We start from the raw sequence: 27,760 nt of genomic DNA, 5'->3' as shown, positions 1-27,760 counted from the left end.
AACCTTCAGCATCAGAACACCCACCGAGCGGCCCTGAGGTGGCCGCTGGGCCACAGCCAATCAGAGAGGCCCTCAGAGGGGTGGGAGAGGCTTGGACTGGGAGGATGGGGTTAGCAGGTGAAACTGGTATAGAGAGAATGGATAAACAACAAGGTCCTCCCGTAGAGCACAGGTACTCTAGTCAATATCCTGTGGTAAACCATAATGGAAAAGAATATGAAAAAGAATATACATGTATGTATAACTGAGTCACTTTGCTGTACAGCAGAAACTAACACGACGTCGTAATTCAACTATATGTCAAAGAAAATAAATGTTTTAAAAAGATAAACAAAAATAAATAAAAATAAAAAATAAGAACACAAAATGGAAAGAATTTAAAAAGATAAAGACCCTAGAGAAGCTGAGGATGACATGAAGGACATGTGACTACAAAGACGACAGAGGTCGACACCCCCAAGACGACACGGTAAACGCCCACGAGGGCTGGACGCGGGTCCGCCGCGTGGCGAGAGACCCCGGAGCCTCTTTCTCTTTGCTCACATCCTCTTCCTTGCCCACCCCCTTCTTTACGTATTTCCCCACAAAGTCTAAGAACCATGCCTGGCATAGAAGGGAATTAAGCAGTCCCAGGTGAAAAGCAGTGGGGATCAGGGTCCTGGGTAAGGCTCCACTCCGAGCCCATGGATCTGAGCCAGGTCACGCGGGGAAAGGTGACACCAGTGTGTCTTGCCAAACGTGTGGGACATCCTGCCTGCTGACCCAGGAGCCACCTCCAGCACCTGAGCTCTCCACGCTACGGAAGGGCGGGGACCACACAAAGCCTGGTTAGCGCGCAGGGGCCAGCTGAAAGGGGACAGCCGTCCACTGCGGCCAACACCTGCCCGGTCATGTCCACATCAAAGTCAGCCTGTGGCGTGGCCGGGCCTGAAACAGGACCTACGAGGGCCTCTAAATACGTAACTGTCTCTTTGGTGACATGTTAGTAAATAGACTTTAATAGAAGGAACAGAAAAGAGGAAGAGGGAAGTTATGCTCAGAAGAGAGCTAGCTTTACTGGTCAGTAACTACATTAGAACACAGAGAAAAGATAAGTCTTCAGTAACAAGCGGAGAGGAATTATAGCCATTTGGACATTGATTAAGACCTGATGCTATGGACTGACATTTGTGTTCCCCCAAAATCTGTATGTTGAACCCCCATCTCTAATATGATGGTATTAGGAGGTGGGGTCTTTGGGAGGTAATGAGGCCATGTGGGTGGAGCCCGCATGATGGGATTAATACCCTTATAGGAAGAGACCGCAGAGAACTTGCTTCTCTCCCTGCTCTTTCACCTGAGGATCCACAGAGAAGGCGGCTGCCTACCAGCCAGGAAGAAGCCTCTCACCAGACATCAGACCTGCTGGTGCCTTGATCTGGGACTTCCCAGCCTCCAGAAACAAACGTTTGAAATGCGAGAAGTAAATGTTTACTGTTTAAGCCACCCAGTCTAGGGTATTTTTGTTACAGCAGCCCAATCTAAGACACCTGCTTCTGATGCAAACTCAGAAGTGAGTAGAGATTTTAAAGCATTTCAGTTGAATTTCACTAAGATCTAAGAACCAAGATGTATGAGACACCATGTTTCCCTCTTCCATTATTTCAACCACCAGAAATAACTTCCTTGGGCACTAAAGAAAAAAAAGTAAGAAGCCTGTTTAGCACATTTATCCTTTAAGCTAACGGATTTAAAAAGAAAAGAGAATATCTTATACTTTCAAGAATTAAAACCAAACCTAAAATGCCCTTGCGGCTCCATGCGGTCAGCTAGGCAGAAGCAATGGGAGGAATTTCTTGGAAGGACAGTCATCCCTTGGTACCCGGGATCTGCAGGGGGTTGGTCCCAGGGATCCCCCGCGGAGACCAAAATCTGCAGACGCTCAAGTGCCTCACGTACAATGGCTTAGTACAGTCAGCCCTTGTATGGGCGGGTGCGCATCTGGGGATACGAGGCTGACTGCATCTTGAAAGGAGAGGGGAGGGTGAGCCCAGCGCTGGGGAAGAGCCCTGGACTGCATCCTGGCCTCCCCACTTGTGAACGGGTGGAGGGCTGGAAGTCGACTTTCTATATTGCCTTCGGGTCGCTCTCATTCCCAGACCACCTACGCTCTCTCCACCTGAAACCCCCTTGGGCCACGTGTGTGCAGACTCACTCCTCACCTCCTTGACAGCTCCACGCAAAGCCACCAGCTTCGGGAAGCGCCCAACACCAGGCCTGAATTAGTGCCTGCTCAGTCCTCTGGGTGGCTCTGTCTGCTGCTGGTTTTCTCTCTACCCCACACGCGTCCCGCCCCAGGATGTGAGTTCCACAGGTTCCACACTGGGACTGATGTCCGTGGCACCGGTGCTGCAACCCTGAATGCTGCAGACAGCTGTCGGATGAATGAATCGCTTACAAATTGGATTCACAAACTAACAAAGGCAAACTGAAGAAATACAAGACCCTGGATGTCTGCGACAGATGTCGCTGAGGCAGGACTCTGCCTTCCTGCCAAGCGGCCTCGTGTGCAACTCACCAGAGATTTGTTCCTCTCCTCGGTTAGCGCTTGCTTCTGTGGCCGGAATCTGTGCGTGCCGTTCTCGTAGCTTTTTGGATGCTGGGAGAAAAAAATGTAGTTAGAGCAATTACCGAATCAATGGACAGAAATTACACCTAGACTCACTGCAGCAAGGACACGAAATATCTTCACAAAAATGCTATCAAGGGAAAATAAGACAAATGATTAAAACAAAACAAAGGCTAATCAGTTTAATCTCAAGGCTCCAGACCCTCAGATAACGGAGGGTGAAAATCAAATCCTTTCCTGAAGAATAATCCAAGACCGAGGAATAAAGAAACGTAAAACTGCCAGTGAATGCAACTTAACTCTCCTTAACGGCTTTGACATTTCTAAACGACTTTTCCTCTAACCAGTGAAAAACACAGTCACTTCCTACAACAGCAGATGGATTCAGAAGGAACAAAACACCCTCCATACAGAAGGAGAGCATGGCTTGCCGGACAAGACAGAGCTCGACCACTGGAGCCATGGGGTGCGCGCGTGTGTGTGTGTGTGTGTCTGTACAATGAACGTATGTTTTAATTTCTCTTGAATATACCTAGGAGTGAAATTGCTGGGTCATATGGTGACTCTATGCTTCACCTTTTGAGGAATTGCCAGACTGTTTTCCAAAGTGGTTGCGCCATTTTAACATCCCCACCAGCAGTGTATGAGGGTTCCAGTTTACTATTATCTGTCTTTTCGATTCTAGCCATCTTAGTGGGTCTGAATTTGTGATTTTGATTACACTTCCCTGATGGCCAATGAAGCTAAACACCTTTTCATGTGCTTACTGGCCATGTATTTATCTTCTCTGGCAAAATGTCTCTTCAGATCCTTTGCCCCTTTTTAAACTAGCTTGTCTTTTTATTACCGAGTTCTAAGTGTTCTTTATGTATTCTAGATACAAGTCTTTCATCAGATATATGATTTGCACATATTGTCTCCCATTCTTTGGGTTGTATTTTCACTTTCTTGATGGTACCCTTTGAAGCATAAAAGCTGTAAATTCAGTGAAGTCCAATTTATCTATTTTTCCTTCCACCCCTTGTGCTTTTGGTGTCATATCTAAAAAGGCTTTGCTTAATCCAAGGTCATGAAGATGTCCTCCTATATTTTCTTCTAGGAGTTTTATAGTTTTAGCTCTCACATTTAGGTCTTTGATGCATCTAAATATTGTGTACGCCGTGACAAACAGTTCCCAATTCACTCTTTGCCTGTGGATACCCAGCTGTCCCAGCACCACATGTTAAAAAGATTATCCTTTCCCCACTGAATGGTCCTAGCGCCTTGTCAAAAAACAACCGACCGTAAGTATGAGGGTTTAATTTCTGAATTCAGTTCTATTCCATTGATCTGTATGTCTACCCTTATGACAGTAATACAGAGTCTTGAATACTGCAGCTTTGTAATAAGTTTTGAAATTGGGAACTTCGTTCTTTTTCAGGATTCCTTTGGCCTCTCGGGATTCCTTAAATTTTCATATGAAATCAGGGATCGGCTTGTCAATTTCTGCCAAGAAGCCAGCTGGGGTTTCGATATAGATTACACTGAATCCGTAGATCGATTTGGGGCAATACTGCCATCTTGACAGTATTAAATCTTCCTGTCGGTGAACACAGGGTGCCTGTTCATTTATTTAGGTCTTCTTTAACTTCTTTCGACAATGTTTTGTAGTTTGCAGTGTATCAGTCTTGTACTTCCTTGGTTAAATTTATCCCTGAGTGTTTTATTCCTTTTGATGCTGCTGTTAATGAAGTTTTCTTATTTTCGTTTTTGGATTGTTCATGGCTAATGTACAGAAATAGAATTGATGTTTATATACTGATCTTGTATCCTGCAACCTTGCTAATTTTTTAATTAGCTCGAATAGGTTTTTGGTGGATTCCTTGGGATTTTCTATATACAAGATCACGTCATCTGCTAACAGAGGCACTTTTACTTCTTCTTGTCCAATCTGCACGTCTCTTATTTCACTTTCTTGCCTAAATGCTCTGGCTAGAACCCCCTGTACAACGTTAAGTAGAAATGGTGAGAGCAGGTATCTTTTGTCTTGTGCCTGATGTTACAGGGAAAGCATCCAAGCTTTCACCATTAAGTATGACGTTAGCTGTGGTTTTTTTTTTTTTTTTTTTTGCGGTACGTGGGCCGCTCACTGCTGTGGCCTCTCCCGTTGTGGAGCACAGGCTCCAGACGCGCAGGCTCGGCGGCCATGACTAACGGGCCCAGCCGCTCTGCGGCATGGGGGATCTTCCCGGACTGGGGCACGAACCCGTGTCCCCTGCATCGGCAGGCGGACTCTCAACCACTGCGCCACCAGGGAAGCCCAGCTGTGGCTTTTTATCGTCTTTCTCTGGTTGAGGCAGTTCCTTTCTGGTCCTGGTTTGCTGACTGTTGCATTAGGAAGGGGTGCTGGATTTTGTCGAATGCTTTTTCTGCTTCTACTGAAAGGACCCTGTGGTTTTTGTCCTGTATTCTATTCATGTGAAGTATTACATTAATTGATTTTCAGATGTTAAACCAACTGTATATTCCTGGAATAAATCCCATTTGATCATGATAGTTAATCCTTTTTATACGTTGCTGGGTTAGTATTTTGTTGAGTTTTGCATGTACATTCATAAGAGAGATTGGTCTCTAGTTTTCTTGTGATGTCTCCTTACGTTATCAGGATAATACCTCAGAGAGTGAATGGGGACTGTTCTCTTATTTTTTGGGAGAGTTTGTGAATAGTTGGTGCTAATTTTTCTTTAAATGTCTGACAGAATTCACCAATGAAGCCATCTAGTCCTGGAATTTTCTTTGTAGTCAATTTTTAAATTAATAATTCAGTTTCTTTCCTTGTTATAGGCGTATTCAGATTTTCTATCTCTTGAGTCAGTTTTGGTAGTTTACATCTTTCTAGGAATTTTCCCATTTATTCTAAGTTATCTAACTTGTTAGCATACAGTTGTTCATAGTATTCCTTTATAATTCTTTTTCTTTCTGTGAAGTTGGCAGTAACGTCCCCTCTCTCATTCCAGATTTTGGTAATTTGAATCTTTTTTTCCTGGTCAGTCGAAAGGATTGTCAATTTTGTTGATCTTTTCGAAGAACAAATTTTGGCTTGTGGACAAAAAATGTTGTCTGCCATTTCAGTAAACAAAGAATGTTGCTGCCACCAAGCTATCAGCCGCTGCAGTCCCCACCTCAGCCCCTCCCAACTGTGTGCCCTGAGGGGAATTCAGGAAGGAGAGAAACTGGATACTGGCCCTAGATCGTTAAGATGCATATCTAAGGAATAATTTCAATGAGCCCAGACCCCTGCATCTTCCTATAGAGACAAGCAATAAAATCATTAACTTGAGATGTCTGCTTTTTGTGATTAACAGTAATCTTTCTCGATGTTTGACTACATGGCTTTTTTTTTCAGCAAAAGCTCCTATATATCCTGGCTCCTACCTTACCTCTTTGGAACAGTTCCTCAGAGCTACGGAGAGGCTGTCTCCTGGGCTACAGTCCTCAGTAAGGTCCCTGAATAAACATTACTCACAACTTTTAGGTTGTGTGTTTTTTCAGTTGTCAGGCTTAATTGATTACCTCTATTTTTTTTTTTCTATTCTTTACTGTTGGTCTCTAGGTGTGCTAATGGTATAGTAACGTTGTTGTTGTTGTTTTTTTTTTTGCGGTACGTGGGCCTCTCACTGTTGTGGCCTCTCCCGTCGCAGAGCACAGGCTCCGGACGCGCAGGCTCAGCGGCCATGGCTCACGGGCCCAGCCGCTCCGCGGCACGTGGGATCTTCCCGGACCGGGGCACGAACCCGTGTCCCCTGCATCGGCAGGCAGACTCTCAACCACTGCGCTACCAGGGAAGCCCCAGTAATGTTTTTTGTTGTTTGTTTGTTTTTAATAAAAGAGTCCTTAGAGTTTAGAAACATATATTGAAATAGTTGGAGACAAAATAATATGATGATTGGTATTTGCTTACAAAATAAATCATGAGGAGACGGAGGGAGTATTAGAAGGGGTACTGATGAAATAAGACTGGCAGGGTGATGGGCATATGCGGGTTCATGATACTATTCTTTTTACCTTTTTACGTGTTTTAAAATTTCCATAATGAAAACTTTAAAGAACTGGAAAGGAGAAGAACTTGATGCTGAAAATAACACCTTCAGATGGGAAATTCCCAGGACACGGCTCTACTTAGAAGTCAGCACCTGTGAGATGTCTTGCAAGTGCATCCGGCTTTGCACGGAAGCTCTGCTTACGATAGGGGGGAGGTGCAAACGGACAGAGCGGACAGAGAACCAGCCCAGCTTGCCCTCACTTCCCCAGGCTCTGGGGCCCCTCGAGAAGGCCCTGTGACACCGGTCTCTCCAGGGCCCTACAGGAAGTGAGTAGAGTTCCTGTGGGAAAGAGAACTTTGGGGCTGTGGCAGAAGCTGATGAAACGCCCCCAGAAATCAGTCCAATCTCTCCCTCTGACTGACCCCTGTGAGGAAGAAAGAGGAAGAGGAACCCCAGCTCCGTGGGCCACCCTACCCCATGTACCCTGGGGAGGCTCAGTGAGCTGTCAGGGAGGATTCAGCGGGGGAAGACGACACAGCTTGGGCCCCAGGTCACACACACAAGTGCAGGAACGCCTCTAGCACAGGTACGCTTTCCTGTACGTCTGAAGCTGTGCACAAGGATGACTCCACACACACATGTGCACGTGCACGCATACACACACACACACACACACACACACACACACACACACACACAGCTGACGGGCCTGGGGATGGATGGGCCACGGGGCTGATGGAAGGAGGAGTTGGGACGAGTCCTCTGAATCCAGCCTGTCCAACGGGCGGACAGCGGTTCTCTGACTGACACGGGGAATGCCAGGGGCCTAGCAAGTTTACGGGGTGAAATAAAGAGAACATTCTGGTCATGTTAAGTCTGGGAAGACACCCAGACGCCTCTGTGGGGATGTCGGGTGGGCAGTGTGACCTATGATCACGGAGCTCAGGGCAGAGGACCATGCTGGGGACTGCACATCAACGCACACAGAGGTGCCGTGAGGATGCTGAAAGCCCCAGGCCCACGCAGGATCTCCTACGGTGAGAGCAGGAACGAGGGGAGAAGGGGCCAAGGACCGGGCTGGGGGGGCTCCCATGTTTGGGGGTCTGCCAGAGTAGGGCCAGCAAAGAGCTCTGCATGTTACCAGAGAAGCAGGAGAGCATGTTACGAGTCCCCAAAGGGAGCATCTCATGGAGGGAGGAGACCACCGCATCACACGCTGGTGACAGGTCAGGGGTGAGGCCAGAGCGCTGACCACATGCGGTCAGACCGTGCTGCTGGGGGCCCTGGCGGGTGGCTTTGGCAGAGCGGTGGAGGCCAGAGGACAGGAGGGGAGCCGGGAGAGGGAAGTCAGGGAGCACGACTCGGGGGGTCTACTCTAAGGTTAAGCAGGAAACCGGGTGCAAGGGCGACACCCCGGCTGGGAGCGACACAGGAGAGAGAGCAAGCCGAAGGCCAGGGGCGGGGAGCTGGCCTGGGCAGCTCCCAGAGTTAGTTACCTGGGGGTAGGCAGAGACCTCTGCGGACGCCGGCGGGGCAAGCGCCCTTCCAGGGCCGCGAAGACCACAGGGTTGCTCACCAGCTGGGCGTGAGCAGGTCAGGGGCGGTGAGCAGTGACAATGACTCAGGGAATGTGGTCCTGGTGCTGGGCGGTCCTAGCGGGCCACCTGCCAGGTGTGGACGCCAGGTTCAAGTGACGTCAGCCAGCTTAGCTTTGCGTCAGCCTGTAGTCACACCCGCCCAGGAAAAGTGTGATGTCCCTGCTCCTCGAGAGGCCCGGCCGGTCCCCAGCTCCTGGTCGCTCTCTGAGTCCCTAACCCAGACCGCACCAAGCTCCTCGTCTGGTTTTGGTTGTTATCATCATGATTAATCTTTTTCTAAAACTGCCCGTATTTTCAGGGCAGGACCTCTGTCCACACTTTGTTACCCACTGACAGGACAGGCAGGGCCAGGCTGGTGACAGTCATCATCACAGCACACTGAAGACACGAGAAGCAGGGAGCACGTCCTTACCATGGCCGGGGAGGAAGAGCAGGCGACGTCCTTCGGATCTGAAACACCAAACACGGAACAGTGTGAACCAGGGCTGGCTGCTTCCTCCGACACAAGAACGTAAACCAAAGCAAGGCACCCTCTGATGCTTTTACTACATTAGCAACAATTTCAGAAAAAAGACAGTGCACGAGGCAGCACGTTTGGTGGGGTGAGGGCGCAGCTCGGCCACCCCCGCAAGAACCCACACGCGCCCCTTCCCTCACGCGGGCCCCATGACTGCCTGATCCCCACGCACTGAAGCCGGGAGGGTACGAAACCAGCACCGACAAACGTAAATCGTCACGAATATGAAGGCTGCTTTGCAACATGGAAAATAGTTTACAAGTAAAAACAAGCAGAGCTTAAATACACTATGGTGACGAGCCGTGTAAGGTACATGCAAAGGACGTAAGTATCAGAAGGAACTAGAAAAACATGACCCGCAGATCAGAGTAGCGGGGCTCTGAATAACGTTTGGGATGGGTCATTTAATGTTACGGAATTAACTAGAAGGAAAATTAGCAGGCACAAAACATCTACCTTGAAATAGAACAAAATGCCTTTTACCTAAATGCAAGGAGGTGTGAAATAAAATTCACGTTTTACGGCAGGACAAGAAACACGTACACATCAAAATGCTTCTCTGCCCTTGGGCGTCCTCTGCCCCGCACCGTGCATCGTGTATCCACAGGAGGCATCAACCCAACCTCCCCCATGAGCAGGAATACCTGTGCAGCCCAGAGGAGCAACGTTCTCCCAGCATCCACAGGACAACTCCTTCAACATTCCTTACTGAGCCTGTAAGGGACCACGCGACCCACCACGATGCCTCTTAGACCTGGATTATGTAAACTGTCAATAATCCCTCTGTCTCAGAAACCTTACATAACTGTGTCTTGACTTCTCATGGGCGGAACAGTCCTCAGAGCTTCCTGAGATGCCCTTCCTCGGTTACAATCCTCAAATTCAGCTTGAATAAAATGTCCCATTGTTTTCTTAGATCCACTGCTTAACTTTTTGTCGACAGAGGGAAGGACATGTGGAAGCGGACAGAACCAGAAGCGAGGCTTTCTTCATCTTCGTACTTTAAGATCACGCTGGTGTGACCCGGGAACGAGAGCCGGGCTCAGGGCCACGAGTCGCCCTGGCCAGCGAACTCCACTTCTTGAGAATCTAGACAGCCGCCTTGTAACAGCTTTGCTCCTTCCCCATCACCCAGAACCCGGGTCTTTTTTTATAAGTTTTGGTGAGACAGTTTAACCACCCTGAAACACAAACCGAGCCACAGGGCTTTCAACTTCCCACAGCGGCGTTCCCTCCCGCGAGATAGAGGGTGACATCGCGGAGGGGCCCCTGGACCACATGTGCTCCTGGGCTGGGGGCTCCTCCCCGCCGCCCTCTGCGGAGGGTGGGCCTGGGGAGCCCTGATGGTCCCGATGGCCCTGGGGATGTGCAGTGACATCAGCAGTTCCCCAGCCCGTGGCTTTCCCCAGCTGTGCTGTGAGCCCCAGGGTCAGTCTCCATGGGGTGCGGCTGGTCCCCAGGACGTGGCTTTTCCTGGGCTTTCACCCCGCAGGACATTAGTACCAGTGACCCTTGGCTGGGACACGTCTGAGGGCAGCTTCCCAGGCAGCCCTGGAGGGGCCTGTGGATGGGGTGCCCTGTCCCTTGGGCCCAGCCCCGGCAGGAAGGGGGAACAGGGCCGAGCCGGTCTCTCGCTGCTGGTCACGAGAAGGGGCGCTCCTGGGGCTTTCCCGCCCACCCTGCAGTAGGGGATTAGGGAGCGGGAGGGAGCGGAAGTAAGCCACCGAGACGCACGTGGATCCGGTCTCTCCTCTCTGCAGTGTTCTGCTCTCGGACACAGGATGTGCTGGTCACTGCTTGCAGCTGGCTTTCATCATCACTCATGCGGACACCACCTCCTTGTTACCAGGGGGAGTACAGGTACCAATCCTCTCAGCAGAGAGGGCCCGGCGGTCTGATTCTCGTTCCGCCGTGGAGGGTCTGTTAGAGCAACAGGCCTGTGCCTGCGATGGCCTCAGGCTGACAGGTGACGTCGGGCCCAGGAGGAGAGGCCTTGTTCACAAGGGCCCGGCTCGGGCTGCGCGAGGAGGAGTAAGCGTGTCTGAGCCTGCGAACCGGCTTCTCTCCTTTCGCTGAGACACTCGTGGACAGGGGGCCCTGGGTGCCGGGTCCCAGCGTGGGAGGGTTAGGGGCACAGAAACGCCTCCTCCCGTGAGGCCGGCTGCAGGAGCCGCCCCCAGAGGAAAGTGTCAGAGGCACGGTCGGCGGGCGTCCTGTCCAAGTCATGTGCGCAGAGCAGTGCCTCCAGAGCCCGAGCTCAAGAGGAAGACGTTCAGCGAGACGGTGGAGAAACGCCAAGTCCGGAAGGTGCCCCCGGCCGCACAAGCTGGGCCCTGGTGAGCTGGGCGGAGGCCAGGCAAGGAAAGCAGCAGCCGCGGGCGGTCGGACAAAGCCGGCCAGTCCCGGGGAGAGGTGACCGGCCCACGGCGGAGAGAGCGAGGACCAGGTGACTGAGCGATGCTCGCGGGACACCAGAGAGCCCTGCCCCAGCCATGGGGACAGCGGGGGGGGGGAGCGCAGGGGTGAGGGCAGGAAAGGAGGCCCAGTGGGAGGAAATCTTTGGCGGCCTCATGAAGAACGGGGGCACGGAACTCAACGGACGAGCCTGCACAACCCTGACCATGTTTACCTTGGACACCTAACAGCTAAAGGCTAAGACTCCAGGTGAAAAGAACCGACACGGCCCAGGGGAATGCGATGGGCTGAGGGAGGAGGGGAGAACGGCCTCTGTGGCCCGGACTTCAGCCCACAGCGCCCTCCCGGCGGCCCGTGGCCCCCCAGGGCCCCGTCCGTCCTCAGTGCCCGCTGAGGCCGCCTCCGCACAGGCCAAGGAGGGGGCACGAGTGCTCATCTGTTCCCTGAGTCAGTACCAGGACATCTCCCAGGAACACCTTACGGGCCTGGGGGAAGCTGAGCGAGTGCATCTCATCCCAGAGTGGGCCAGGGCGGGGCGGGGGTGGGGTTGGGAGGGAGGGAGGCAGAGCCCCACGGTCACCATGGAAACAGGAGAGGGGGTGAGAGGATGGCCAGCGGCGGGAAAGCAGCTCCAGGAGAGCCCCCCAGCCTCGCGCCCCCTTGGGAGCTACAGGAGCGGCGCCTCAGTGCGAGGACGCTCTCGTTTCATTATAAACGACCAAACCAGGGCTTCCGCGTTCTTGGAAATCCTGCCCCGCCCAGGATGACTGAGCTGAACGGTGTTGGCGCTGAGAGCCCTGGCCGGGCCAGCAAACAAGTTCCCGTCCACTGCCAGGCCCTCCGCTCCTTGTCACTCCGCCCCTTTCCCAGAGCCGCCCCTTTATCAGTTGAGGAAGAGAATAAAAGCCACCGTGGACTCTGGACCTCGGGCCGAAGGCACGCGGGGGCGGGGGTGGGGGGGTGTCCCTGCACTAACATAGAGGAAGCGCATCCTTGTCCGGGTGACGGTGTGGAAGCAGCCCCTGGAGAGTCCAGGTGACACGACGATCCTTCCTGGAATTCCGGTGACACACAAGCGACAGTTGGTGCCACAGGTCGGCATGTCGGCAAGGAAGTCACAATACCCGCCCTCCCCCCGCGCCCCCATCTGTTCAACGATTCACTTGTTTGGGCCATTTCGAGATGTTGCTAAAAGCTTACTGGGCCCCTGGAGAAAACGGTGAAGATGGAAGCTGAGCAACCCCGTGCCCTCTGCTCACACCCAGGGGAGGGGGGCGTCTGACTCCTCATCTAACCTTAGCTTCCTTCTTCACTGACAGCACAACGCTGGCCTGAGAGCCTCACGTGTGCTCCACTAAACGGCGGTTATTTTAAAAATGAAAAGGTTAGCATTAGCAACAAGCAAAGAGAAGTGAGAAACTTCACAGCGCCTTAACCTTTATGGAAGATAAAACCGGCAACGCAACTCCCAACGCAAAGCTGAGGCTACAGTTGGCGCTTCCCAGGGATGAGGTCATCTGACTCCGGAGCAGCCCTACCTGCGAGCTGACAGTGGAGCCATCTAGTGCCACACGATCTCATTTTGCTTTGAGACAAATCAAAGAGGCAAACGCGAGATACAACTCATCAGAACAGCTCGTGGGCTTGGAGCACCCTGACGCGTACCAGCTAAGGGAGCACCCGCTTCTCTGTCATTAGTGTAATCGTTAGCAATGCTTGTCCTGCCGATTTCTATTCAAAGAATTAATTTAAAATTCAGTTAAAACAAAAGCCTGCGATTGAGTCTAGGATGGACCAAAGGCTTGGATTTTCTGGTACAACGCTGCCTGATTAAGGTACATGATCTTAAGTCACGTCATGGTTTGAAAACACTGGCAAGGCTGTATCTTATCAGAAGACACACAAGCTGGTGAGGCCCATTTCAGTTTGTGGCAGCAGGACGGGCGTGGGCAGGGCAGCGGGCAGCGTGGCAGGAGACCATGCATGCCCAGTGCCGTGGGGCCAGAGGACAGGGCGGGAGGAGCGTCAACACCGGTTACTCCAGAAGTCAGGAAACGGCCGAAAATCCAGCAAGACCAGGAGAGCAGCGGCTCATCAGGGAAGCCTATACCTAAGACGGAAGTCTTCCTGGCAAGGGAGAGCCGGACAGCCCCATCCCTGCCTGCGATGAAGCTGCAGCAGCCTCTTCTCCTAAACTCGCCGCCCCCCCACCCCCGCAACCCCGCAAAGCCCTCCCGGGGAGAGGTCATCACCCACCGGTACTTACGTTCAATGAGAAAGAGAAAGCACACTATCCCCATGGCTGCCACGATGGCCCCAGGCACGACGAAGGACAGGCCCCAGCACGTGGACACCCAGTAGCCAGCGATCAAGGACCCCAGAATGTTGCCCACAGACGTGTGGGAATTCCAGACCCCCATGATCAAACCTCGCCTGCAACACAGCAAAACACAAGGGGGCAAATGATGTCTCGGGGCTTACGCGGATCAGGACGTGAGGTTACAACAGTGCCTGGACGGCGTAAGAGCTGGTGGAGAAGTAAACAGGCAGCGCAACACACCACCTCTGCAGGGCTCGGGACCAGGGGTGTTTACGGGAGGACAGTATCTTCACTTACCTCCGGCTGCATAATTACGTGTCTCTGAGCTTATTCATTCTATGACTAAAAGAAGAAAGAGGCCTTTTCCTAGAATTCTTGGAAGGCCCCAAGTTTAAATTTGTGCCTTTGCAATCTAAATACGATCATTTGATGAAATACCCCATCAACCAAAGTTCACGTTGAAGAACCTGCCAGACGAACGAGGCTAAGTAAGGCTGGAGGAGTGAGTTTCCTGTTTTAGTTTCCCCATCTTGTCCGGCATCTTCGACCACTTCCTAACCGTGGGCCCGGCCGTGCTGCCTGTCACACAGATGTTACGATGGAATCTGACCGCAGTGAGGTCACCAGAGGCTGGGTACAGCTCTGCTACCAGGCTCTGGGTGACCTGGACAGGTCACACTTCCCTGTGCCTTTCAGTCCTGTGAAAATGTAGCTTCTGCTTCGAAAGGCCTGGGGCAAGGCCCTGACTGCATTTCTCCCAGCTTCCCAGGAGGCCAGGTGAGGCCCGGGCTGCTGGCTGGCTGCGCAGATGACCCAGACTCCGCCCTGCCCACAACGGGGGTGGCATCTCCTGAAACAGAGGCCTGCCTGAATTTTAGACCCTCAAGACCCAGAGGTTTCAGTCATCTTATTTTTTCTGTAATGAATTTAAAGAAAAACTAAACATAAAGCGGTCTGGTTTTCATCAGAATCTTCTGAAAACGAACGTGCTGGAAGCAGGGCTGCCTTCCTTACCTCCCTTTGCCAAACCAGTTGCCGAGGCAGGTGACGACGCTGGGCCAGCCGGTGGTCTGTACCAGTCCGTTGACGATCTGTGACAGAGGGCAAAGGAAGAGACCGCTGAGGGGGGACACCCACACCCGGGAGCCTGGCCTCAGGGGTCTGGGCGCCCAGCGGGGACTCTCACAAAAGGAAGGGGCAGAACCCGATTCGATATGAGCCTCGACAGCCAGACGTGTATTTTAACAATATACGCATATATCTTACCACGAGAGTCGTACGTGCCTATTGTGAAAATTTTGGAGTAAGTAGAGAAAAAAAAGAAAAGAAAATCTCTTGCTCGGAGATGAACTACTGTCAACAGCTTGGGGCCAAGCTGTCCGTTCTCTTTCCAAGCTAAAACTTTATGCAAAGAGAAAAACCCTCTCCTTTTTATAGAACTGTGATGATACCATAAGGGTGGCTTGTGAATTGCACGTTTTCCCTTCTTATATCACGAGGAAGGTACTGTTGCTAACGACCGAAGGGAAAAGAACCTTGACTAGCGCCTAGAGAAATGATTTCTCCAACTTGCCAAGAGCGCCCTGAGCTCTTGTTTGAAGAAGGGATTCAGGAAGTGTATCAGCAACTGGCTCTGCTTTAGTCTCAGGGGCCTCAGGGGCAGCCTCCTCCAGCTGCCGCGGGGAAGGACCAGCCTCCAGAGGCCGACTGGGAGCCGCTGGTCCGGCCTCAGGGCCAGCCAGGCTCAGCCTTCCCTCCAGGAACGTGCTGGGACTCTGGGAAATAGGTTTTTTCCTTCTCTCCGATTTTCTGTATCACCATAAAGTGTGCATCGCTTTGGTAATGAAAACAGCCAAACTCTTTCGAGTCCTATGGTGAAAATTTTAAAAGCAAATTACATACGATGTGCCCTGATGACCTTGCCACATCTCCCTGGGCTGTGTCTGGGGAGCCTCGGAAGCTGAGCGTCATTGTTTCAAGTCATTTTCCATTTCTAGCTAATATTATCCACAGGGCTGTGGGGAGGGGCAGATCCAGGAGTTCCTGGAAGCACTGAGCCCCGCGGGAAGGGCCAGGCCGCATGCTCGTCCGGCCCTCACTCCCCTGCAGCACCCTTAGGCCCTGGCCTTTCCCCCGCCCCCTCCGCCCCCCGCTGACTGCCCCCCGACAATCCCCAAGTCCCCTCAACCTCCTCCCCTCACCACGCCCCTCATTCCCCCAACCCCAGAGCGGTCAAGTCTGACCCAAGACAGAACATCTCAAATGCACCCAAATTAAGGCAGAAGGACTCAGAAGGGCTTCATGCCTCAAGCCCCCTGCCGGGGTACCGACAAGTAGGATTCTTTGGGCGGCAACTCCTGAAACTAAGAAACACTTCCCGGGGCTTCCCTGGTGGCACAGTGGTTGAGAGTCTGCCTGCCAATGCAGGGGACACGGGTTCGTGCCCTGGTCCGGGAAGATCCCACATGCATCCGGAGCCTGTGCTCCGCAATGGGAGAGGCCACAACAGTGAGAGGCCCGCGTACCACAAAAAAAAAAAAAAAAAGAAAGAAAGAAACACTTCCCGGCTGGAATTTCAGAGCAGAGGAGAGAAAAGGGGTTGGATGTACCAGCGCTGACCCTGGCCTCAGCCAGGACACGGTTCTGCGCCCACTCCCGCCACCTGCCATGGCGCTGACCCTGGCCTCAGCCAGGACGCAGTTCTGCGCCCTCTCCCGCCACCTGCCATGGCGCTGACCCTGGCCTCAGCCAGGACGCAGTGCTGCGCCCCCTCCCGCCACCTGCCATGGCGCTGACCCTGGCCTCAGCCAGGACGCAGTGCTGCGCCCCCTCCCGCCACCTGCCATGGCGCTGACCCTGGCCTCAGCCAGGACGCAGTGCTGCGCCCACTCCCGCCACCTGCCATGGCGCTGACCCTGGCCTCAGCCAGGACGCAGTGCTGCGCCCACTCCCACCACCTGCCATGTCCTCTCTTGGCAGAGCCTGGGACCCGTGACATTAACACCCCGTCTGGCTCATCACGGAAATCCCATACATGGTGAGCCGTGGGCCAGACCTTACCTGGGTCACCACGTAGAATCCAAAACTGTGGATGTTGTAGAAATACCCTGCCCCAAACAGGGCAGTGAAAGCACCGCTGGCCACCATTCCAAAAGTCAGGTAATACCTAATGGGCAGACGCTCCCCTATTATGCCACTGGGGACAGAGAAAAAAGAAAGACAAATGTGAGAAAACAAACACACCCATGATGTAAGTGACCCAGCGATTCCTGGCTGGGTGCTTTCATGCTCTGAGCTTTTAGAACTTGAAAGCACTCCAATTCCCAGTAAATTTTCATCACAATCATTTTTCAATGGAGCATTTATTAACCAGAAACTGGCAACACCTTTTAAGACTTCCTATTTCTAACGAAAGTCACTGTCAAATAATAAAACGGAGACACTCTGACATATATGATGCCTGCCAATTAAAAAAACAAAACCAAAACCTTGTCCTGCTGGCTAATCCTGTTTTATATAAACAACAGTCAGTGAACGTATATTTTTAAGAGAACCACGTTTAACTGTCGAACTGTAGACAAATACGAAAAGGGGTCACCTGTGACCTTGAGCACGCCTCTTGGCCCTCGGGCTGGCATTAAGCCGCTGCATCAGCGGCCAGGCCAGAGGCGCTCTTGCCAACGACCCTCTGGCCACAAGCACTGTGATCTGGTTTAAAGGCAGAGCCTTTTCCTTAAGGTAAAGTCTGAAACGTGGGGCAAAGCCTCCATGCTCCCTTCGAACAGCAACGTGACGCCCTGAAGAGCTCATCTCTCCGGAGAATTGCTTCCTAGAGCTGCCTGGGTGCTCAAACGAGATAAATTCGGTTAAGTGCCTGGCAAGGTAGTGGGTGCTCAATCAAACAGCTCCAGTGCTGCCGGGGAGGGTGAAAATCTCCAGTTTCATACCGGGACATACATTCAACAGGCCTTTACCACCATCACACCTCACTACCCAATGCCATGTGAAATACATCCTTCACTGCCTTGTAGGACACGTCACTATGTCACACAGCTTGACACTGTGACTTATTAAGTGAATAAAGAGCTGGAGAACAACCACAGATGACTGTGAGCCTTCTGCAATCCTTACATACACTCTGTGGGTCTCGTTTTCTTCCACGTAATCATTCTAGGAGTCAGATAGATATGAAACGTAATGAAGGATGACGCCTGCCTGCCTGCCTGTGAACAGTACCCTGGGAACCAGCTCCAAAATTCTGGTCTTTCATCTCAAGAACAAATACCCCAGCGAGATCTTCCTTCAGAATCTACCAAAGAAAAAGAAAAAGATCAAGCTAGTATCACGCAGATGACCTATTAAACACTAAAGCAGAGGAAGTAATTTAAAACTGTAAACAGCATTCAGGTCCAATTTTAAGCTGAGTAGAAACTGATCACATACAAACTCGAGAGCATTCGAGAGCTAAAGGAACTATCCACTTCATCCTGCTCACTTCAGAGAAGAGGGAGCATGTCCCAGAGGAGCTGGCTGACCTGCCCAAGGTCACGGAGTAAGTGTCAGAGTCAGATGGGCCTCCTGCAACTAGTGCCATCGGCTGGGGCTTACAAACGTCCTCTAGTCTTGCTAGACCATACTGGGGCTCAACTTGGTCTCTATTTTCAAGTTTTAAAGAAAAGGCCTAATGGAATGGACAGCATTCCACGTCGTATCAGGCTCCTACAGGTAATAAAGGCCACGCCACACCTGCTTGAACCTGCCAGCAATGACCTGGGTTAGCGAAGGTGCCACCACGTCTGAGTTACCTGCTACGCTAACACCATCCATCTCACTAGCAACGTGTCACGATGTCACTAAGAAGCCATGCGAGGAAGCATGCAAGGAAGCAGGGTACACCCTCATCCCCGTCACGAGGCCACTGTGGATTTCACATTAGGTTATTATGAAATACATAATGCTATTTCACAATAAAATAAAATTATTTAATAAGAACCTTCGCTGGCGAGTTGCATGAAGAACGATCTTTGCCAGTAAATAAGCGATAATGAAACCACTTTATTGAAACCAGTTTTCTTAGCCTCAGCACACTTGCATGTTGGGCCGGGTAATTCTTTGTGGCGAGGGGCTGTCTTGTGTCCTGTAGCACACTTAGCGGCACCCCCGGTCTCTGCCCACTAGATGCCAGTAGCACCCCCTTCTCCAGCTGAGATGACCAAAACTATCTCCAGATATGGCTAAATGCTTCCTAGCAGACAACATCACTCCCAGCTGAGAACCACCTTTAACTAGTGTTTTCTAGTGACTGAGAAAAACACACTCCAACCTTGGGGTCTTTTTATATTATTGATGATTGGTGTCCAGTAAAACTGCGGTTTTTAGAACATAAATATTTGACCGCAGGATGGAATGCGGCTGGCAGCCCGGTCGCAGCCCACGCCCTGAGGCGCCTGAGGCTTACGCTGTCCTTCTCCGCAGCTGGGCTCCCGTTCTGTGCTGCATCCGTGTTATTCATTCCGCACTCGGACAAGCCCTGCAGCTCCATGCAGATGTGCAAGTTCAACAAAGGGGCGACAGCCACTCCATCAGCAGAAACCGCCTGTCTGGGTACCAGACACCAGACGGTCCTGAGCTGGGGAGGGGGTCCAGGTCTCGGTGATAACACAGTCTGGGTGGATCTCAGGGAAGAAGGTAAACGTTTACAGGGATTCCAGAGATTCCCAAAGCTCTGAAACTCTGTGTCTCTGAACAAAGCCCTCTTTGGACTAAAGGCCTTAGTCCCTGTAAGTTTTGTTTTGTTTTTCCTGTTAAACCTGGCTGGACTGACACAGTAGCAATAGTTTTTAACCGGCCAACTGCACGTCCTGTTATTACCCACTAATGTTTACCACCTCCCTAGGCCAATTCAGAACTGGATCAAGAATGGGTTAACGGGGCTTCCCTGGTGGCGCAGTGGTTGAGAGTCCGCCTGCCGATGCAGGGGACGCGGGTTCGTGCCCCGGTCCGGGAAGATCCCACATGCCACGGAGCGGCTGGGCCCGTGAGCCATGGCCGCTGAGCCTGCGCGTCCGGAGCCTGTGCTCCGCAACGGGAGAGGCCACAACAGTGAGAGGCCCACGTACCGCAAAAAAAAAAAAAAAAAAAGAATGGGCTAACGATCGTATGTAACAGGCACTGGGAACACAGCACGGGCCAGGCCCTGTTCTGAGCATTCTGCATGTATTAACTCAGTTAAACCTCACCACACTCCTGTAAGTTAAGAACTACTGTTTCCCCCATTTTGCAAAGGGGAAACTGAGGCCCAAGGAGGTGCGGTAACTCGTCCAAAGCCACCCAAGCGGGCCGTCAAGCCGGGATCGAATCCCAGCAATGTGCCTCTGGGCACACCTCCCACCACCAGGCAGGACGGCCTCTGGCACTCAGGGGAGGCTCTGTTCCGGCCTAGTGGGCCATCCAGGTGGACACGCCAAGCACCCGCTGTGTGAACTGCTCTGATGCCAGGCGGGGTTAGGAAAGAGACGGCGGCCCCTGAAACCAGAGAAGAGGAGGCTCTGCCGTGCTCACCGGGTGGGGAGCTGCCAGGGCCCTGCTCCTGAGAGACCGGGTCCCGGCAGGGCTCACGGTGCATCCAACCCCGGGGCCAGGAAAGCCGTCCGAGGACAGTCTGCCCGATCTGCAGGACACCCGGGCCGTGTGCTGGCTTCCACCTCACCCTTGTCTCTGAGGAGAGACCGGAGGACCAGCCACCTGCGGGCGGGGCCGCGTCTTCAGCCGTACCTGAGCTGCGCTCTGCACCCAGCGGACCACCTGGGTCTTGCAGTCTTAGCCAGACCTACCTCAGGTACATGCCAACAGCGTACGCACACAGGAAGGAGTAGTCCAGGGCGCCGAGCAGCTGCTGGAAGTTGTCCTGATCTACGTGGGGCGAAAAGCAACAGGAAAAGGAGGGTATTGTTTACTTTTCACTAAACACCAATTTATGTCCGGGAGAGGTACAATGACGTACGCGACCTCTGCTCTCTACGTCTGGGCGGCGTCCTCAGAAGGGAACACAGAAAATACAGCAACTGGAAATCAAGTCACCATGTTTCCAATAATCGCTACATAAACGTTACTCCCATCAGGTCAAATCCCCATTGCTGGCGGTGAGCTTGTGGGTTCTGTTCTGTTTCACATGTTACCCCGGCTTTGGTTCGGGCCCCCCAGGCCAGCCCCACACCACAGCTCTGAGATTGCTCTCTTCTCTCCACCCACAGCTTACGCTCTGTAAGTCCTAACTTCCAGCTTGGACAAATGCAACCTGCAGATGACCTGCAGCAGATCTGACCACTGAGCGACACCCCTGCACACGGGCACGGGAAACGTGCAGCAGCTGAAGGTGCGAGGCTGGGAGGAGAGGTTAGTTTGCACCTGGAGGCGCGGCTGCATCTGACAGCATCGTCACCGCTGCTGAGATCAGCCAGCCGGCGCGGGGACTGACACCTGTGGAGGAGGCTCGCAGGGAAGGCCAGCTTCAGTCACGGGACGAAAGCAGGGCACGGACGGAGAACTCACCAAATGGGGCCCAGCCACAGTCGGTCCCGTTGTCTGGGAGCTGCTGAGCGGGGGTGTCCCCAGCTTTTGGGCTCTGGCTGTGGAATCCGACCTCCCCCTCATATGAAGCCGTGCAGAAGCTGTGCAGCTCACCCTGGGACATCCATGGGGAGAACAGAAGCCAGAGAGAGAGAGAGAGTGCACTCAGGTGGGGCTCAGCCGCCCCTCTCCCTACAGCTGTCCTAGGGTGACTGCGTTCTAGGGGGATACGGCACCTCTGGGGTAGTGTGTCTAGGGAACCCACAGAGTGCCTGCCAACGAGGACGGTTCCTCCAGCTCCCTAGCGGCCGTCTCCTCCTGAGACACAGCCAACACAGCCTGTACCGGGCCACCCAGAGACGACTGCTCAGAGCAGCCGGGCAGCATGGGGGCCCACCTGCCCAGAACGGAAGAGTGGATTCATCCTGCTGGATTTATATCATTGACTACAAGTTACAGGTCCACAAGGACGAGGATGAATCTCGAAACAAAATAAGCCTGACACAAAGGAGCACAAATGGGAGACTCTGTTTACGAAGCTCCGGAGGAGGGAAATGAATGAATCCAGGTGACGTTCATCACCTAGGGAAGGGCAACAGTGACGGGACCAGACCTTAACCTGCGTGATGATTTCCCGGGTGAGCGTGTAAATATTTGCTGGGCTAGACACCGCAGATCTGTGCACTTTACTATGTGCAAATCACATGTCAACCCCCCCCCGCCCCCCGCCCAAAACTAGCTCAAGGTGCTCCTTAAGGAGGCATCCACACTTCCAGAAAAGTGCCGCAGGGCAGCCGGGGCTGTCCTGGTATGGGGACCTGAGTAACAGGTGACTTGTTCCTTAAAACACAAGGGGCAGCAGACAGGACTCCATGCGCCTGCGGTGCCACCACGTGTCCCCTCCCAGGTGGCCCCCGGCTCCCACTTCTCCCCTGCTGGGCGCTTTCTGGGGTTTCCGCTACACGGGGCTCAGATGAACCAATCCATCAGGTGTGAGCGAGGGCAGAAAGGAGGCGTCCTCAAGGTCAAGGCGGTGGCCCTCAGGGGGAGCAGAGGTCCCGAAGGGGCGGCCTTTAGTGAGCTGCGACCTGAGAGAGGCTGGGCCTGGGGGGCTGTGAGGAAGCCTGGCCCCGGAAGGAACATCTACCCCAGGGTCAAGACACAGGGCAGCGGGCAGGGAGCTGCACCCCAGTCCGCCAGGTGCAGGGGGCAGCCAGGAGGCCTGTCCACCACCTGCGCTCTGTGGGTTCCCCGCCTCTTCAGGAGGGGTCACTAAAGAGGCCGATCTCCTTCAAAAGGCCGCCGTGCTAGGGCTGTGGCCAGCCACGGTGGGACACCTGATTTTACACGGACACACGTCCCCGAGACCCGGCTTGGCACACGGGACCCAGCCACTCTGTGGTTACGTGGCTTTGTCATCTTCGCTGGGCTGCTCTGCTGTAATTTAAACACAAGGTTCCACTAAAACTAGCCGAGGTTCCGCTTTCCAAACTCAAAGTAACACTTTGCAGACAGCTTTCCCCCGCCGAGCTCCCACTCCCCGGTGGTGGAGGCCGGGCGCTGCCATCCTGGGATCCTCCGAGCCCCTTCCCTGCCCGCCTGAGAAACTGTGGACGTGGCTGTGAATTTGGGACGGGGACACGGGGGAGCCCTGCCTCTCTGCATAAAGCTGGATAGCCAGCACGTCCCCACCCGCCTGATGTGATCATTTCCTTCTCCTCTTTGCCTTCAGAAGTCAGGGGCGTCCGCCCACCTTTCTCTGCTGCTTCTCTTGGAAGCCAGCGGGCCTGCTGTCTATTCACCTTTCAATAAGGGAGCCACAGGCAGGACGCAAGGACCCCCATGGGCTGAGGGGGACCCTCGAGCGGGGCTGGCGTGGGGTTCCTAACACACGCCTTACACGGAAGCCTGGGAAGAGGACCGTTATGGACGCGGCTCCCACTGGCAGGTCCACATCCTCCTTCACCATGCACGGGGGATATAAAGGATTAGAAATCATCCCTTTTTGTTTCATGAACAAGCAGAAGAGGTTTTCTGTTTTGGTTTGTCCCGGGATGAGAGGTGCCGGTCAGGGAGACGGGCTCCGAGCCGGGATCCTGGTGCTGCTGTCCCAGTTTCCAACCTCGGCCGACTCACGGGGACTCCCCGCAGCCTCTTAAGAAGCCGGCACAGCGCGGCCCGTCGGCGCTGCTGTAAAGACGGGCGTGTGGAGGTGTGTGCAGAGAGCTCCTCTCCGGGTCCCTCGCCCAGAAAGGCTCAGCGACTGGCAGCTGTGTGTTTGGGGTCCACCCACACAGGGGCACCCCAGGGCCTCCAGCTGGCCCTAATCTCATTCAGCTCCCTTCTCTCCCCAGACCTCCTCCTTCATATGAGAAATGCAATCTCCAGCCCACCCCGCTGAGAAGCTGAAGCAAAAGCAATAAAAGGCTTGACATTACTTGAGCATAAAGAGTTCTGAGGATATTAAATGACCACATGTTAGCTTTTAATAAGACTCTGCCGTATTTTAACTTTCCAATGAGTTTTATTCCCCAAACCTGGTGTCTGCAGGAAAATTAAGGATTAATGAAACTAAGATAAACTTAGTTTGTCAGAAAGAAAACTCACCAGGTGAACTGATTCTTACCATGTTATAAAATCATTTTGGGGGTGGGGAGCTAGTCCTTTGCTTTCATAAAAGCAGTCTCCTTTGCAAATTTCTTACACATGTGCCTTTCAACAGATAACACATAAACTGGCTCTGTGGCGCAATGGGTGGCGCAATGGATGGCGCAATGGATAACGCATTGGATAGCGCATTGGACTTTTAGCCGGCCTCGTGTGGTTATATCAACAGATAACACATAAAATTAATCAAAATACACCAGGCAGTGATTAAAAGTCGATCATTCAAAAGACAATGTGGCAGCCGAGAAATACGGCTGTGAAACGCCAAGGGGGAAGAGCAGAATGGCACATTCCAGGTGCACGGGGCTCATAAGTGTTTAGAAATGTCTGTGTAATACACAAAGGAATGGCAACAACACAATAAACTGCAAGACACCAGAGTGACTGGAAGGTGGGCGGGGGGTGGGGTGGGTGGGTGGGGAGTGAGAGAAGACAGGTGTGGACATGATGGAAGGATGCAGAAAACAGCCATGACGTCACGAAGCACCATGTGGGGGGGAGGGGCAGAGACATGGGGGTGTGCACTTACCTCCCACCTACAGATCCCCTCTCTAGCGTCCTCCACCCCCAGCACTGGGCAGCTGGAGCTGCAGGAGACATGTTCCCTGTAAGCTCCACACACACCGGCCCGTGCAGTCCCTTAGGCACCAATGTTTTTATATAAATGTACATTAATGAAGACTCTACGCGCTAAACTCTGAACTTGAGCAGTTTCACCCTGAGAAACTCTTTATGCGCTCATTCATTCCAAAAACATGGGCTCTTCGGCTCTCTGGCCAAGGCTACAGCGAGCTGCTCGTTGCCTGTGGGAGTGGGGAAGGGGTCCAGAAGATGCTGAGGGGGCAGGAGACTGAGAGCCGGGGATTCGGGCCTCATCAGGAGGAGGGGGGCTGTGTCAGCTTCACTTCACCTCTGAACGACACACGGAGTGTCGTGTGTGCGCACGTACGTGCACGTGTATGTCCATAATCTATACAGAATGTATATGTGTAGTAAATTTTCTAGGGTTCATTAGGTTGTGTGGGTCCTTTTATTTTAACTAGTCCTTTAGACTCCTTTTATGAAGCTCTCGGTTAAAAGAACTCTCCAAAGCATTATGCAAAAGAAGTCCTAGAAGCGAAATGAAAGCTCTGGCGCCCGCTATGCTCTGAAGGCTGGTGTTCCCACCAAATTCACGTGTTGAAACCTAACCCCCGAGGTGACGGTACTAGGAGGTAGGGCCTTTAGCAGGTGATTAGGTCATGAGGGTGGAGCCCTCATGAATGGGATTAGTGCTCTTTTAAACGGACCCCAGAGAGCTCCTCAACCTTCCACCAAGTGAAGCTACAAGGAAGCGGCCGTGTGCAAGCTGGAAGAGGGCCCTCACCAGAAACTGACCCTGCTGCACCCACCCTGACCTGGGACGTCCAGCCTTCAGAACTGTGAGCAACAAATGTCTGCTGGCTACAGCCACCCAGTCGACAGTATTTTGTTACAGCAGCAAGAGTGGATGAGACAGCGCTCAAAACAGGAAGAACAGACAACCTGGGCCCCAGCACCCAGGAGGTGGTCAGTGCACAGGAGCCACGTGAAAATGGACCAGACACACGCCTACATGTGCAAAGGTACACCCACTCACAAAGGTGTACAGAAATACACAGGGAAGCTTTTGGGTCACTGTCTTTTTTTTTTAAATGGGATCATTCTACACGGACTTATGTCCGCCTTGACTCTTCTGACTCAAAAATACCTGCTGGGAATCTTTCTGAGTCGACTGGTTTGGCTCCAATGAATTCTTTTAAGTGGTTGCACATATCGGAATATGGATGTGCCACAATTTATTCAGACTTTCAGCTGCTGATTAAGTTCACAGAATAGCCACGTTTTATTTCTTTCCTTTAAAAAAAAAATTGCAGACAATGCTACAAAAAAGATGCCTATGCAAATACTCCTAAGGGCTGGCGCTTCCATTCTTATGGACAAGATTCCCAGAAGCAGGACTGAAGGACAAGCGTTTTTAATTTCAACAGGTGTTACCCAGATGCTTTCCAAAAGGCCGTAACACTTCACATCTCTATCACCCGTACCTGAAAGTCTTCTCCCGCCATCACTGCCAGCAACAGGGGCTATTACTCTTTTAGGTGTTTTGCCACTTTGGGGGTATAAAGTGGTATATCCCTATATCCCTTGTCTGTGAACTGCCTCTTCACCCCCTCCGTCCATCATTCCTTTGGATTTCCCAACTTCATACCCCTAAGAGGGACATCATCTTGTTCTTGGATTTTTACTTTTAATTTTTTACATTTAAATCTTTAATCTATCCATCTATTTTTTATAAGATAGGGGTTCAACTTTATTTCTTCCAGATGAATCTGCAGTTGTGTCAAGACCATTTATTAGATGAACTATACTTTTCCCGTCACCTCTGTCAGCCATTCTACTGTATGTTTCCACAGTATTTTCTATATTTTTCTACTGGCCTCTTTGTCTATCCTCATGCAATACCATAATAATTTGATTATAGTGGCTTAAAAAATGTTCCCTTTTCCACACTTTCCTTGGTAATTAATTCTTGGTCATTCTTTTCACATAAACTCTAAGATTATTTTATTCAGTTAAAAAAGACATTGCTGAGATTTTCATTGGAGTTGTGTCCTATTTAAATACGAATACTGGGAACGGTAGAACTTTCCAGATAGCAAGTTTCCCACCCAAAGCCAAGGTACACACTTCCAGCCTTTCAGGCTTTGTTTTCTGTCCGCCACTGAGGATTTCACGGCTTTCTTTTCCTGGGTCCCGTGTGTGCAGAGAGGGCTGGACATTCACACTCAGACCGGTCAATGTGACGGCTCCCCTCGGGGATCCCCTGCAGCTCAGGCTCTCCCCGAGAACCCTCTGCTTTCAGGCTTTTGTTCTGGCCCAGCCCGGGGGTGGGGGGCCAGGGAAGAGCCCCCCAGAGTGTCCCTCGGGCAGTGTGCAGGCCCCACCTGTCCATCGGCCTCCAGTTAAGAGGCAGGGCTAGCATTGGGGCAGCTCTCAGAAGACAGCAGGGTTGTAACCCCACCTCCTCCCAGCCCTGTTTTCATCACTGTCACTTATTTTTCCTTTTTGCTATATACTAAAATCAGAGAAAAATGAAAGGTTTCATCAGTGGTTAAACTAAGTCTAAACAGAGTAGCCTCGTGCCACCACGACATGTCACGTCCCTGGAAGTGACATTAAAGAATATGAATCACTTTATGATTCATCACCCCTGGCGATCAGTTCCAGGTACGCAAATGTATTTTAATTTTGTTTTGCTCATAATGTGCTAATAAATGTAGGTTATAGATAATTCAGGCTGTTCCTTGGGTCAACAGCACCATTACTACTTCTAGTTTTATAAATAAGATGAGCTAAATACAGCACAAGGCATTGCAAAGTAACTTATCATATGGAGTGTGACATCTGATCTATCTCAGAAGGCAAAGAAGCCCTGGGGTTCTGCGTTAGGCCAATCCACACATCCAGGCACGTCTAAGGTGCTAAGTCAGACAATCTGCGTGTTGAAGAAAATCTGGGTGTGATGCTGCGACTGTACCCAGCTTCTTACACCTGCCCTAGAGACCCGTGGCAGGGAGGGCAAGGGCAGGGACCCTGGAGTCAGCCCGACCCTGTGGAATTCACCTGAGGTGGCCCTGGCCTGCACAGAGGAATTAGGCCCCTGAGTCTCAGTTTCCTCAAAAGGACACGCGCAGGACTGCCGTGACGATGAGATTAAATAAGGGAGGCGCGCACCTTGTCAGGCGCGGGGCTCAGCCAGCGGCAGTCACCGTGACTGATGAAAACTTAACTAAGAGCCGGACCCCTCATCACTAAGCCCCAAGCCCCCGACGGGGAAGCCGCGAGAGTGGCCTGGAACAATGCCGCATCCCTTCCTGGCTAAATGGGGACCCTCGTGGCCACCAGAAGGAGACCCTCCAGTGGCCAGCCCCCTCAGCATGCTGCCTCGGTCCCAACATGGGCCCCGCGCCTGTCAGGCTGCTGCTGCATCGTGACGCCCCCAGCAGGCCAGGACTGGCCCCA

The 27,760-nt window shown here is 52.3% G+C and overlaps 1 protein-coding gene across 10 annotated transcripts in view; it reads right to left on the bottom strand.

Moving 5' to 3' along the window:
• The window catches only part of SLC37A1 (solute carrier family 37 member 1), a 68,091-nt gene that overhangs the window by 23,427 nt on the left and 16,904 nt on the right, over positions 1-27,760 (bottom strand). For 8 of the 10 annotated variants that reach the window (XR_009540823.1, XR_009540822.1, XR_009540821.1 and 5 more), the window contains 7 exons: positions 21,032-21,164; positions 20,314-20,392; positions 16,541-16,676; positions 14,495-14,571; positions 13,427-13,593; positions 8,641-8,678; positions 2,558-2,638 (listed from right to left, as the gene is read on the bottom strand). Coding sequence is in view for 3 of the 10 variants with exons in the window: in XM_060150982.1 (XP_060006965.1) it covers positions 2,558-2,638; positions 8,641-8,678; positions 13,427-13,593; positions 14,495-14,571; positions 16,541-16,676; positions 20,314-20,392; positions 21,032-21,164 (711 nt within the window). In the remaining 7 variants the exon portion in view is untranslated. Of the gene's footprint in view, positions 1-2,557; positions 2,639-8,640; positions 8,679-13,426; positions 13,594-14,494; positions 14,572-16,540; positions 16,677-18,938; positions 19,156-20,313; positions 20,393-21,031; positions 21,165-25,445; positions 25,592-27,760 lie in introns of all 10 variants that reach the window. The other 2 variants (XR_009540827.1, XR_009540826.1) reach the window with 2 other exon arrangements.

This window comes from Lagenorhynchus albirostris, chromosome 5 (genome assembly GCF_949774975.1).
Source record: "Lagenorhynchus albirostris chromosome 5, mLagAlb1.1, whole genome shotgun sequence".
Lineage (NCBI taxonomy): Eukaryota > Metazoa > Chordata > Mammalia > Artiodactyla > Delphinidae > Lagenorhynchus > Lagenorhynchus albirostris.
This window is presented reverse-complemented; position numbering and strand designations above follow the sequence as displayed.